The 13,676-nt window shown below is 38.1% G+C and overlaps 1 protein-coding gene across 1 annotated transcript in view; it reads right to left on the bottom strand.

Annotated features, from left to right (window-relative positions):
- The window catches only part of ADGB (androglobin), a 138,216-nt gene that overhangs the window by 3,219 nt on the left and 121,321 nt on the right, over nt 1-13,676 (bottom strand). The window contains exons 30-33 of the mRNA XM_075707698.1: nt 7,325-7,512; nt 5,126-5,281; nt 2,408-2,522; nt 202-304 (exon numbers count right to left, since the gene is read on the bottom strand). Of these exons, the coding sequence (XP_075563813.1) occupies nt 202-304; nt 2,408-2,522; nt 5,126-5,281; nt 7,325-7,512 (562 nt within the window). The remainder of the gene's footprint in view (nt 1-201; nt 305-2,407; nt 2,523-5,125; nt 5,282-7,324; nt 7,513-13,676) is intronic.

Raw genomic sequence — 13,676 nt, 5'->3', positions numbered from 1 at the left:
CAAGCATGTGGCAGAATTGTAGCTTCAATGACATGTGAAGGATAAAGTCTAAATTCACATCTATTATACTGCATCCAATTACAGATAGGATACAAGTGCATAAAAACATATTGCATTTACTAATTTCTATATATGAAAATCCTTAGCCAGTCTTTCATTTTGGTGTTTCACTGGGACTTAATTGTTCTTGCTGCAGTTTACCTCATGTAAGGACCAAGGTCTATAGGCTCCCATTTTTTTTGCTGTGTTTGTAAGCTTGAGTCAATAGCTGCTTGTGATGCTTCGTTTCCTGTGGTAAGAGAATCTACAACAGAACAGATTAAACTGGTTATGCTAGGAGGCTCCACCTAAATTCTTATAAAGTTTTTTTCTTCTTTTGGCTCAGCAATGTACATTATTAAATGAGAATATGGGTTGGAGAGGATATAATATTTCTGCCTTTTTATTTCCAACACTCATGACAGAATCAAAGATGCTGCAAAACCCCCACATATGCTAGAGTGAAATTAATACATGTATTTTAGCTAAATTCCACAGTACTCAAGAAGGTTTGTAAATCTAAGCAAGAACATTCAATTTCAAATGCTTAAAGAATATAAGAATAACTTCTAATCAGCAAGGAATCACATTCTTTTTTTTTTTAAATCAATAAAAATCTGATTGTTCAATCCTGGCTGTAGTTTTAAAAAAAAAAAAAAAGTATCCCCTTTTGGGCAGAGATTTAGTTTGGGAAATACCAGTCTAAAGAAAAAAGGCCCCATGACAACTTAAAATTGTCATTCTGAAGTCTTAGAATTTTTTTAGCCACATGGATAGTAACCATGTTATGCTTTAGTGTAGCATTCTTACAATACAATGCCATATCTGATATTAAGCATGCCACTGTGCTGAGATGCGTTGTGATTATTCTAATGCTTCCTTCTTTCAGTTCATCTGGGTGTGCTGAAAATGCCTGTGAAATTTGATGAGATTTAATGATGACTGCAGTAGTTTGTTTCCAAAAAACCTCTCTTATTACCCTACTTATAGTAGTAATCAATTGAAACATTTAGAAAATATTACTGGAATTTTCTCACCAAAAATAGGAAAGAGTTTTCTGAGCATTAAAAAAAAATACTGTCTATAAATTTACTGTCTATACATAGACAAATCGTAGACAAATATACCAGCCTTCTCTGTTGGTCTAGAAGGATGACATGGACTTTGGAAGTGCCTTAGACACTGCCCATCAGAAAAGTATTATCCAGAACACAAAAATTCTCATTAAGATACTGAACATTACAGAAATGTTCAAGCACGTTATTGCCTATTGCTGTACTCTATGGAACTGAACCATAACAACTTAAGGTCATTGGAGTGTCACCTCTTTACTTCACGAGACTTTGTATTAGACTCCCAAATGCTTAGTCTAGAACAAAGCTCTTGGTAGACAACCATTAATTTTGAAGTCCTTATCCAATCACTTACAGGAAATAATATTTTTTCAAGTTCCTTTGGAATGCAAGAAGTAATTAATGATGTGTTTGTCTAAGGCATGAGGTGAGGACTACTTCTGCTTTAAGTTCTGAAACATTCCCGGGAGGATTACTTACCTGACTGGCAAAATACAAATCTTAACAAGTTATGTACTGGTCACAGGTTCTAGTTCCATGCACATGAGCCACGACCAGACATTGTCACAATCAGACTGGGTATTATACTTTCCTTTTTGTGATGGCCCGATCTAAGCATTATTCTTAGAAGAAAAGAAACAAAAAACAGCCTTGCAGCCTTGCACCCAGTTCAGATTTTCATCAGAGTCCAGTAATTGCCAGGGAATACAAATGAAGAATCCATAGAAGTTGTAACCACTAAATAAAATCAGACACTACTTATGGAAGCTGTCAGGAAGCTGATGCTACTCAGTATGCACTTTTTGACACCTCACTTCCAGAGCACTGTCCATGAACAGTTTCCATGAACATTAACATAAAGAAAATGCACATTAGAAGTATTAGTGTCTTACTGACATGCTATTTCAGCTGCTAATCAATTTTTTAATATTTCTAATAGTAATGACCTCTGGTACCCAACTTGGAATTGAGGGAGTAGGTATTTTCTACTGAGCTTCCAAAAACTTCAGGTTAATTTAGGGTTTGAATTCTAGTAGAGAAGGACTGCCTGAAGTTTGCTTAAGGGTAACTTGGCAGCCTCCGAGAGCTGTGAGGCTCTATCTGTGTCTGAAAATAGAGCAATGCAACAATTACAACAAAGGGGGACAGAGAAGATAGAGACTAAGCATGCCATTGTGCATTTGGACAGCTTTATCGAAGCTGTTCTATCCATTTACTACCAGTATTTAATGCAGAAGTCTTTTCTAAGGAGCTGAACATGATGAACCGAAGACATGCTTGACAGAAAGTTACACCCTTACCTTCTTCTCCTGAACCAGATGTTAAATTGACAGTCTCAGTCCCAGCTATGGGCTCCTCTGAATCTCTCACAGCACACTTATTAATAAACCGCATGCGTTCCTGAAAAGCCTAGAGATCAAAGTTTTAATCCAGATAAAAAAACTTCTACTGCATACTTTAAATCCCAAAGAATTTTCAAAAGCAGGATTCTGTAAGTGGTCAATAAGACAGTAAGTCTTCAAATCCAGTGCATGTGAGATATGATGCTGCTTGACAGAATCATAAAATCATTTAGGTTGGAAAAGATGATCAAGTCCAACCATTAACCTAAGACTACCAAGTCCACCACTAAACCAATTAAGGGTAGAGTAATAATTAATTTCATGTTTCCTGGCTTGGTGGCTGGATTATTTTTTAATGAAAATAGTTACTGGTGAGTATATTTCACTGGTTTAATCTATGAAAACATCACCTCTAACAACAGGAATACCATTAGTGAGTCACTGGGGAGGAAAAAAGATAAACATAAGAGGACGACATTTCATATCAGAGTCATATTCAAGCCATCCCTCCAAAAGATTTTTTTTTTCTGAAGTAATAACCTGTCAACATTAAACATCCAATTTTTCTAGTAATAATTTTGAACCTTTATGTGTTTAGTTTTAATGTGTCATTTAGAGGAGAAATAAATTAGCATTAGTACTTATGTGTCATTTAGAGGAGAAATAAATTAGCATTAGTACTTAAAGTTCATCTTTAATTTCTATAAGTGTGCCTTGAGTATATGAATAAGAATCCCTAAGTAAACCTTTGTGAGGTGGTAGTTCAGTAAAATGAAAAGTAGGCAGTACACTTTGAATGGTTTCACTCCACTCAATGCATACTGGCTATATTTAGGACATATCCCAAATGAGAAAATGATGTTGTCAATAACAAACCCAACACCAGAGTGCAGTATGCAACTCTGCCTGGGGCTGGAATCAGAAGAGGTGCTAGGGTTCCCATGGAATCAGTCCTGAGACATTGAATACTTACACTAAAGATCACCATGCAATGAAATACTGGAAAATCACTGATCTCTGGGCAGTTTAAAATAATCTTTGGATTAAAAAAAAACCAAAACAACCAACCCTGAAAGGCAAGGTTCCCTCATAGCTGAACGTACAGTCAGAATACATTCAGCTACTGCACCTCCTTAGGGAAATACCACTTCCTCCTAGGAGCTCCTATAGCCTGGTGATTTAGACTTCCTCCTGAGAAACAGGAGCTATGGGTACAAACCCTTTCAGACTCAATTACCTTTGATGCCAAAAACAGGCATCACCACTTCTGCCTGTCTTTTCAGAAGGTGACTTTGGCTCACTGGGCTCTCTCATAAGGGCTTGGATTGCCAGAATGGATGGAGAAGCCAAAAGTCAGCCTGGAGTCAGGCACCTAATTCCCAGAGTCAGAAGGCATGTGACCCCTGGAACAGGCAGACATTGGGGCAGGGTGATCAGGAAGAAAGGGGACAGGAAGCTACTTAGTCTGGGTAGCAGACCCCCAGTTTAGACCTCCTTTTTTTGGTGTATTACATGCAGTTGCTGCAATTTTCTTAATGATAGCTGGTTTAGAAAAATGTCACAGACCTAAGGGGCTTTTAAAATGGAACCCTTTAGCTGTAATTCAGTTGATTTTCTGATCAAAAAGGCAATGGTGATAGAACCAGGATTCTGAAGAGACTCTTTACACATCAAAGGGGATTCATTTCCAGCTAATCTTTAGGAGGCTGTACTTGCATTTTCAGTCTCAGCACAGCCAATCAAAGCTGCAGACTAATGCATCTCTCCTTAGATCAGAATTTAATAAAGTAGGTCAGAAAAAAATTTGAGTTTTGGATACACTGAAGAGAACTGAGAAGATCTGAAAGTGTAACTGGGAAGACCTATATCTGAGGTTCATTTCTGAAAGGTAATATAAAAAAGACAAAATGCTGGGGCTTCTGGCCAAGTACCTCTCAATGGTCAATGGTGGTTGTGGTGAAAGGGGATGACTGTCAGCTAAGTTTAAAGACTGCATTTTGTTCTTTTGTTTTCCTTTTTTTGGTAGTGATGCTTCCAATTCTGAATCAGCAGTGTAACTTTTTGCTTTGCTAGAAAGAACTGGTATTATTTTTCCATCTTAAGCATAAGTCATGTCAAAAGAGTCCAGCTGCAGATGACATCTGAATTAGTATTGCTTCTCCAAAACAGGGAGTTCATACAGAGCGGCATGTACAGGCTCATGGGTAACCTGCAACCCATAGTGAATTTGGGAATCCTGGCTGCAGGGGACAATTTGAGTGATGATATGGCCAGGTGCCAGTTCTTCAAGAGAAATCTTTTTGGCATGTTTATAACAGTGTATTTCTCACTAGAATCTGTTCATGCTAAACATTAAACTTGTCACAAGTAGCAGCTTTGCAGTTCTGTAGAGGTAGTGGCCCTTCTAAGGAGAAACTTTGTTTTGTAAAGTAGAATCTAAAGTCTCAGTGATCTACAGAAGTCTAAAGTAGATGATCTGGATTCCTGCCCAGAATTCATGCACATAATCACTTGATTCTTTAAGCTGTGTAAAATTTCCTGTCTTCCACAAACTGGTGAAGAGGACAGCCATATGAAGTCGGGTCTCTGTTGTGGTAACTGCTCTACCATCACAGCAGCTCCTGGAACTTGTGAAGAAACACTATTGCAAAGATTGCACTCTGATATTACCTTGATAGCTCTTCCCGGCTCTGCAGACTCCCATGCTTGTTTCATGGCTTTGATCTCATCTGCTCGCTGAGTGTCTTTCTTCACGTCCAGAATGTCTGCCTCTCTCTGTTCACTTACTAGACGTAAAGTCCAGTATGGTTTGTTTGAAGCAGCTTGCTGAAAGTGAAGTATCATAAACATAATACATGGTATACATCTACTACCACTACTTAGGATGAAGTTACGTTTCTGTATCCTGGTAATTTTCCTGAATGATATACATTATACATTGATAGACTTTGACATGCATTACTACACAAACAGTGGCTGCCAAAGGAAAGGAAAATTACTTTGCAATGTCTAGAAGCTCTTTGAGGTGTTTTGTTTACATGCTTCCCCCCGCTCCCATACAGCATGCTTCACACTCCCAGTTCTTCTGAACAGTCTGTCTGAACAAGAGTGTTTCGTAGTGATTTTTCATGCAACTGTCTTACCTCCCTGCCAAGCTTTTTCCTTTCCTTCCCTCTTTTCCCTTCCTTCCTTCCACAAGCTTTTTTACTAGAAGTCTTATTATATTTAACTAAACTTTTTGTGTAGAAATACATCTTGCTCTGTCTTATGACGCATCAGGTTCTTTCCAATCACCTTCCAAACTCTCTAGACCACCATAAAGCATGGCTTCTCCAGAACTGTAGGGTACAAGTAGTGCCTGAAATGTAGGAGACTATTCTGCTGTCTGACTGATGAATGAGATATTGTGCTGCATATATTTCTAGAAACCGTACCATCTGCAGAAGCTTTAAGCCCAAGATTTAGAAGTAGAGATAGGAGTTCAGCTTTATTTGAGACTAAAGGTGGGCATTCAAGCATTGGGACAGGCTGCCCAGAGAGGCTGTGGAGTCACCATCCCTGGAGGTGTTCAAAAAATCTGTAGATGTGGCACTTTGGGACATGGTTTAGTGGGCATGGTGGTGTTGGGTTGATGGCTGGACTGATGGTCTTAGAGGTCCCCTCCAACCTTAATGATTCCTAGTTTTACTTTCATTAAAAAATAATCCAGCCACCAAGCCAGGAAACATGAACTTAATTATTACTCTACCCTTAACTGGTTTAGTGGTGGACTTCGTAGTCTTAGGTTAATGGTTGGACTTGATCATCTTAAAGGTCTCTTCCAACCTAAATGATTCTATGATTCTATGATCTTCTTTATCTGCAAGCTGTCCCATCTTGAAACTTGCATCTGTTTTAGTGGCAGACTGAAGAACTCCCAAGAACCATCATCCCAGCACCCCTAGCGTACCCCATCATTGGAGCTGAAGGCAGAAATCTGACACAGCCTGAAGCTGCATTGCATTTCTGTGGCCAACAATCTCAAATGCATCCACTCAGGCTGCTCTGAAAGAAGGGTTAAGGCACTATTCCGGAACTCTGTATAATTAGGTGTGGGTATGAATCATAGAGAAGTTTGCTGTGCAGCAGGTTTAGTCATCAAAACAATTCAGTAGAGATTTCTTCATGAAAAACTCTACGGAGATGCCCTCCCCTTGAACTACCTGCCACGAGGCAGCAAAATTCCCACCAGAAGCAATACCATTAAACAAGGAGCTGTCAGTTTCTTCTTTGCCTTCCATTAATCTGTTTGCAATCCATAAAATCAATTATTCCCTTTAAGGCGTACAGGTTGGCAGTAGCCTTTCAGACAAACACAGAACACTCAGATTATCCCACCACAGATGAGAGGAATTTGCAAGTAGGTACCAATTTTTCTGCCATTGTATGTCCGCAAGCTAATGACAATTGTGACATATGAGACAGGAACTAACTATAGGGGAAAGACCTATTTCATCTCCCTGGGAACCCATGAAAACCACTACAATGAGGGACTAATGGGACATGAATATGGCGAATTCATGGAATTTAATAAACCTTCAGCAGAGACAGAAACTAGACCAACAAAAGGAACAACCAGTAGTTGCTTCATACATAAACAAAGAAATGAGCACATTGCATCTCTAAATGCAGGATGCATGTCTTTTACATGTGTAATTCAATCTCTCTCAGGTTTACACCTGAGCTAAAAAGGTGGCAAAGCCGGGCACAGAGAAACACAAGGGATACACTAGAAGTGCTAGTAATACAGACCTACAGACCTGAAAATATCTTCAAACTCAGTACAATGATGGTACACTGAACAAATCCAGTTTTTGGCTTTGTTCTCACCTGAGATTCAGGTTGAGATGCAAGAGATAGAAGTGATCCTCTTTCTTTATTGGACTTCTCTTTTTCTGTCTTCTCAGGTGCTTTATCTTTTGATTTTCTGGTTGGTTTAGGAATACTTGCAGACTTTTGTCCTTCAGAATAATTGAGCATTAGGGGAAAGCTGTGCTCCTCGTGCTTTTCCCCGTGTACTATTCAGATGTAGTCATGATGCATGATGAATTAGAGGGTACCATTGTCATCCATAAATATATATTTCCCCATATAATATGCAGGGTGGAGTAACAGCACAAAACAGCCATAAAGAAAGACAAAGAAAAGTCAGTTAATTAGTTGACACTTTCAAGTATTACACTAACATTTATTGGTGGACCAAGAAAGAATTTGGAGAAAAAACAACTTTTAAAAACAGGCTTACAAGGTGGACGTATTGTGATAGCCTTATCTGTCCTAAATAGCACTTTACCCAGGGCTTAACTGTGAGTTCACCATGGTCCCTGCACATCAGTCACTGCACTCTTGCCTTGTGTATGGGTCAGTCCGAAGATTGCAATGTACAGAATCACAGTCTGACTCTTACTTCTTTTATATAGTCTCACATAACCTCTGTCAGTGTTATGCACCAGGCAGGTGAGAAGCTCAAAGTAGGTAAAGTCAATGTTCCCACTGTCTCATATCCTTGTAAGCCTGAAAGTGTGAACAGCAGAAGGGAAGATATGCCCCACCAAAAATGGAAGGAAGTTAAGGCAAAGAAACATATTTGAGATTTGATGCATATATAAGAAATTCAAAATTATCATTCTCAGAACTACCTGAGAATATTTTGGATTAATTATTTTATCAGTACACGCATATGCTATATGTACGCTATATGTTTGAAATAAAGGTACCGAGAATTGACATTTGTAACACTTATTCTGCACTGTCTTAGCTGGTGGGTGCTGTTAACAAGACTTTTCACATGTCATATTCTTGTTAAAATAAACAAACAAATAAATAATCTCTAATAGCATATAGCTTTAATAGCATAAGGAACATGTTAATTGAAACAACCTGGAATGGACCCACAACCCTATGAGAAAGATTAAAGATCTGAGTCTGAAATCTCCATTTCCCTCCACCTTCATACTGCTTGAACCATTAAAACAAATGCTGAAAACCTAGATTCAGTCAATACAATAAAACAGGGGATTTCTCTTAGAAAAAAGAGGAAATGAGCGACTGCTTTGCAATCCGACAATAATAACAAGGTACCTTTCACTTAATGCTATGCATTTCTAATCTCTTTCCACTGAGACAAATTACTGTGCTGCATGATTTGATCCAAAGACCACTGAAGGTATTCCACTGGCTTTAATGAGCTTTGGATCAGATCTGCAATGTCATGGCTGAAGTTATACAGGTATACAAAATTGCAAATATTAAATAGATAGAAATGTATTTATAATACACATATAACTACATGTACAAGTATATATTATATATATGTGTATTACATCATACATTATACATGTATAAATTGTATTATTCTTATCTCCTGATGCTACTTAGATAATGTACAATGGCACCAAAGTGCTAAGCTTAAATTGATTCAGTGCTACCAAAGCGTATGTTGAAGACTGAAAGCAAAAATTAAAGTGGTCTCCACAAATATTGAAGATAGTAAAACAACTTCAGAGGAGATGCAAGTATAAAATAAATAGTGATGACATTATTTGAAGTTATAATATCATTACATAAATGGCCATCCATTTAATTTCACATTATCATAACATATTAGCACCATAAATCAGGCTGGTGTACATGCATTATTCAGTGAATTATTAATTTTTAAAGATAAATTATTTATTGTTTATACAAACACTCAAGAGACATTCAGTGTTGTTAGCTAAATTATGTCAGACAAAGACTTCCGATGTCATGGGATACCACAAGCTTTGTCTGGCTTCTATAAATATTTCACAACTCTGAATTTTAACATTTTGATGCCCTGGAATTATTGCATACACTGAGAAGTTAGTAAATAACAAACAAGCATATGAAATGACAGGGCTAAAATGAGGTATGCTGCTTTAACCCCAGATATGAAGGCTTAGGGCAGGATTCAGCTGAGTGCTCTTAGCTAACTGTCCAGGTTCCCCCAGCCCTCCTCCCTCCCTCCCTCAGCAGAGCGGGCAGGCTCCCCAGTTCTGGGATCACCCTCCAGAAATTCCTGGAGGGGGCACTGGTTGCAGTTTGGCACTATAGCATGCAACCCACGCTGACTAAGGGAGATGTGAGTAGTTCCTCGGGGCTTTTCCAAGGCCAAAGCCAGGCAAATGCTTTGTATGGGATGTGATAAGAAAAAGGCAGGGAGATGATACAGAAAGGAAAAGGCCAGTCCAGCTCACAGCTTATGCATCAATCATCACAAACTTTCAGTGGCAGTTATTGTATATGTATGGCACCAAGAAAAACTTGGGCATCAACACCAATTGATAGTGATGACAAACAGCTGATAGCAACTCTTAAAATTAGCTTCTCTACCACTTTTCAATTATTTACTCAGAGATTCATTTAGTCTAATGCCAGAAGGGACCATAGTGGTCATCCAGTCTGATGTCCTGTCTATGACAAGCTAAATAACTATACCAAATGATTCCTATCTGAAATTCATAACTTCAGATTGAGATACAACAAGTCTTTTATTTAGGCAAGATAGACAGCTACTCCTGATTTATGAAATTCAAATTACAGAGAATGTATCTTATTCATAGGTAAAATACAGAGGAGTCTCTTGAAGTTTCCTTTGAGAAGATACTATGCTCCCACTATCTGAAATAGGCTCTGAGCATTTAGTGGGATTACCCACTAGTTGGCAGAAATTGCTGTTATTTGCCCCATGAGAGACATTCAGATTTGGTTAGGAAATGACCGAGAAGTTCAGATGTTGCTTTTCCTGTCTCTGACTGGATTGTCAGAAGGATTCTCGACAGTTAGCAACGTCAAAAATCTTTCCAAAGTGGGGCTCATCCAGACACTAAAGTTGCAGGAAAAATACACCAGGACAGAAACAAACCACCAATATGGTTGCAGTAGTAGGGTGGGGTTAGAGCATGGCTTAGAGGTTTACAGGTCTTTAAACCCTAGCACCTTCATGTATCCTCAGTGACCTATTTTTTCACTGAACACCAGGCAAATGATTAATCACTACAGACAGGCAAGGTGGGAAAGAGAAAAAGAGAGGGAGAACTGAACATGCTGTTAAACATCTCATGAAATCCTGCCCTTGGCACGAGCCAGCAAGTTCTTTTGTTGGAAGAGAAAACCTGTGGGAGAAACTTTCCCAGCTCTGGAACAAAAAAGGAATATTCCAAATGATATTGCCTCTCCTGCCTTTTCAAACCTACCTCTACTGCCTGGGTTGGGTGCCCTATCTCCCCCTGCTTGCCTGGTTGGATAGACAGCCTTCTCTCTTCAATAGCTAATACTCCTGAGTTAACTTAAAGCAATATGTAAAATACATGCTGCAGTCAGCATTCAGCATGCACTGATGATTCAACTCTGGGTTGTGACAGCTGCACGATAAAACTTCTGATCTTACTACAAGAAAAGTAAAACCAAAGAACCCAGAAAGGCAATAGCTGAAAATGATATGCACAAAATGAATCTTAAAATAATTTTGTTCGCAGAGTCAAGCAACTTAAAATGGTATTAGCAGTGCCAAGATTGCCTGCTAATTTTTCCCCTTTTACACAAGAATTATGATCCAGACCTTACTTTTTTTTACTATTTTTCCATTGAAGTCTTGCCCCATTAACAGTTCCCAATGGAAGGAGGAAAAAAAAAAAAAAAAGAGGAGAGAAAAGAATGAAGACTGTATAATAATGAACTATCTGGCACTTTCTAATTTCTGTGTACTTGGGTTTTCCTGGTTAATACCTTTTTAATGTCTTGTTTCTGCAATGTGTTCTTTAATAAAACATTTAATGAGATTTCATATATAATAAATATGACTAAATATTAGTCATAAAATAACTTTTGCTAAGACAGTTCTTTTTACAAGTACTGCCAAACTGCAGTATTAAGGATTTTGAAGAAAGAAAAGAATAACAAACATCAACAAATACAAAATACAAAATTACAATAGCATCTGTATGCCAGAGAACTTACTTTTGTAAAAAATGTTTGCAATAAATATTTATAATATCAGTGAATATTGATAGTATAACAGTGTGGGTCTTCATTTAAAGGGAGACTAGTTTAAAAGACTTTAGTAAATGCTAATACAAAGCTGAAATATGTTTTTGCCATGATAAATTAGCTTTAATGTAAAACTAACTCCAGGTGGCACTGTTGTCTTATGTGAAAAAGTGATACCTGAAATGGTGAAAAATTGTTGCAGGAATTTTCCACCTGGCTCACTGCGGCTTTCTTAAAAATCACATGGTGAAAGGATGCCTTTTTGATTGCACACCAACATTGCTATTATATGAATTGTGTGCTTGACAGCTGGTGCTGGTAGCTTTAAATGGTAAAGCTCAGTTTTCAAATTGCTTTAAGACTAGTTCACAATCAGAAAAAGAATCAAAGATTAAATGTTGTTTTTTCCAAAAGACTTACCTATAGTAAGCACTCCAGATAAATATTGCTATTAATAGGAGTACATAAAATAAATGCTAAGTAGTAAATACAGTAAGTGTTGGTGTTTAAACTTTATGATATATGTAATTTTTTAAACTCTGTTGGTGGCCTGGGCAATCTATTGGTATCCTTGTATAGAGAGAAACACCCAGTTAATATGAACTGTGAAATGGGTTTGGGTTACTCTGAAAGGCAGCAATTATGAAAGGACACAGAAATCACAACATTTAAAAAGAATCCTAAGAGAAAAGTGCTCATTATCACTGACTGTGGCTTGAGTATAGTTGAATGCAAATGAACCAAAGCATCAGTTAACATGGAGAAGGGAAGCTATGAGCCGGAATACTGCTACCTTGAACTAAATGTGAGAATACTCATGACATCGACAAGCTTCAGTAATAACAGCTGAGAACTAGTGAAGAAACTTAGAGATTAAGTGACCTACTTTGACCTGCAGTTTTACAGACCGTGGTGACAGCTGTATGGAAGGATACATACACACCACTAGCATGACTGGTGTGTTAAGTGCAAGCTGTTACTGTGTAGCTGACTCAGAAGGATAAGACAATGTAATAGGATGTCTACTGTAAGAAGCAGTCTGTCATTAAAGGGAAAACAAGGAGAATAATGGGGTCATCTGGGAAGAAAAGATGATTTTGTGAAGAACGCAACAAACTAAAAGCAGGTGAAATCACCACTAAAAAAACTGTGTACAGGCCTGTAAGGCTACATGACATAGCTCCTCAAATATTACTAAAACTGACTAGGGACTATAGTAAATCAACAAGCTACATCTTTCTAAAGTTATATAACGCTAGCTGAAAAAAGACTGCAAAAATCTCAAATGTTGCACTCAAAACCAAGAATTGAAATAATATATGTCGTCAATTACTGCTGATGACTCTAACGTCTGTCCAGGGTAATAGAAATTAATAAAAAAATACGACCAGACATTTAAAAAGAAATATGTAACCAGAGTAAGAAGTGAGAAATACTACTAATAAATAAAGATCAAATGCTCCTAAGAAAATTTAAGGGTATTAGCAAGTCTATATATATGAGGAAGGATAATGCAAATAATTTCTGTTTATCTCATATTTTAAAAATTGAGTTATAGAACTTTAATATTAATGATACAGGAAATTTACTGAATGGTGGAAAGTAATATTTTAGGTTCTGCAGGAATCTGGGAGCAAGAGCACAGGGGAGTCGGCTGTGTGTGTGCATGTGTGTGTGTGTGTGTGATGGTCTGCACCAGCAGCTGGAGTAGGGCTGCAGCTTCAGGAGCTCATATTGGATCCAGGGGCCAGCTACTGCGCAGACTAGGTGTCTAAGTCCAGCTGCTGGAAGGATCCACCTTATATATACACACACAAACATATATATATAGCCTCTCTAGTGGACTTCCATTCTGTCCAGCCAGAGAGGGAAGCAGGATGAGACCATTGTTACTGTCTGTGTTTGTGCGAGTGCTCTGAGTGTCTGTCTGTAATCTATGTGGCTGGCAATGTATATATGTATGTATGTGGTGTGTATGTGTGTTCTGTGTGCATGTGCCTGCTGGGACTACGTCTTCAGCCTCGCTAATGGTTGGACCTGGGGACGTGGAATGGCAGCAGCCTCACCTCTCTCAGGCTGTTGGATCCAGCATGATAAATTTTCCTCTAACATAATTAAGATCTAAATCATTCTGTGACAGCCCCAGTAGTAAAAGGAGAAGAAAATATGAGAC

This window comes from Pelecanus crispus, chromosome 3 (assembly GCF_030463565.1).
Source record: "Pelecanus crispus isolate bPelCri1 chromosome 3, bPelCri1.pri, whole genome shotgun sequence".
Lineage (NCBI taxonomy): Eukaryota > Metazoa > Chordata > Aves > Pelecaniformes > Pelecanidae > Pelecanus > Pelecanus crispus.
This window is presented reverse-complemented; position numbering and strand designations above follow the sequence as displayed.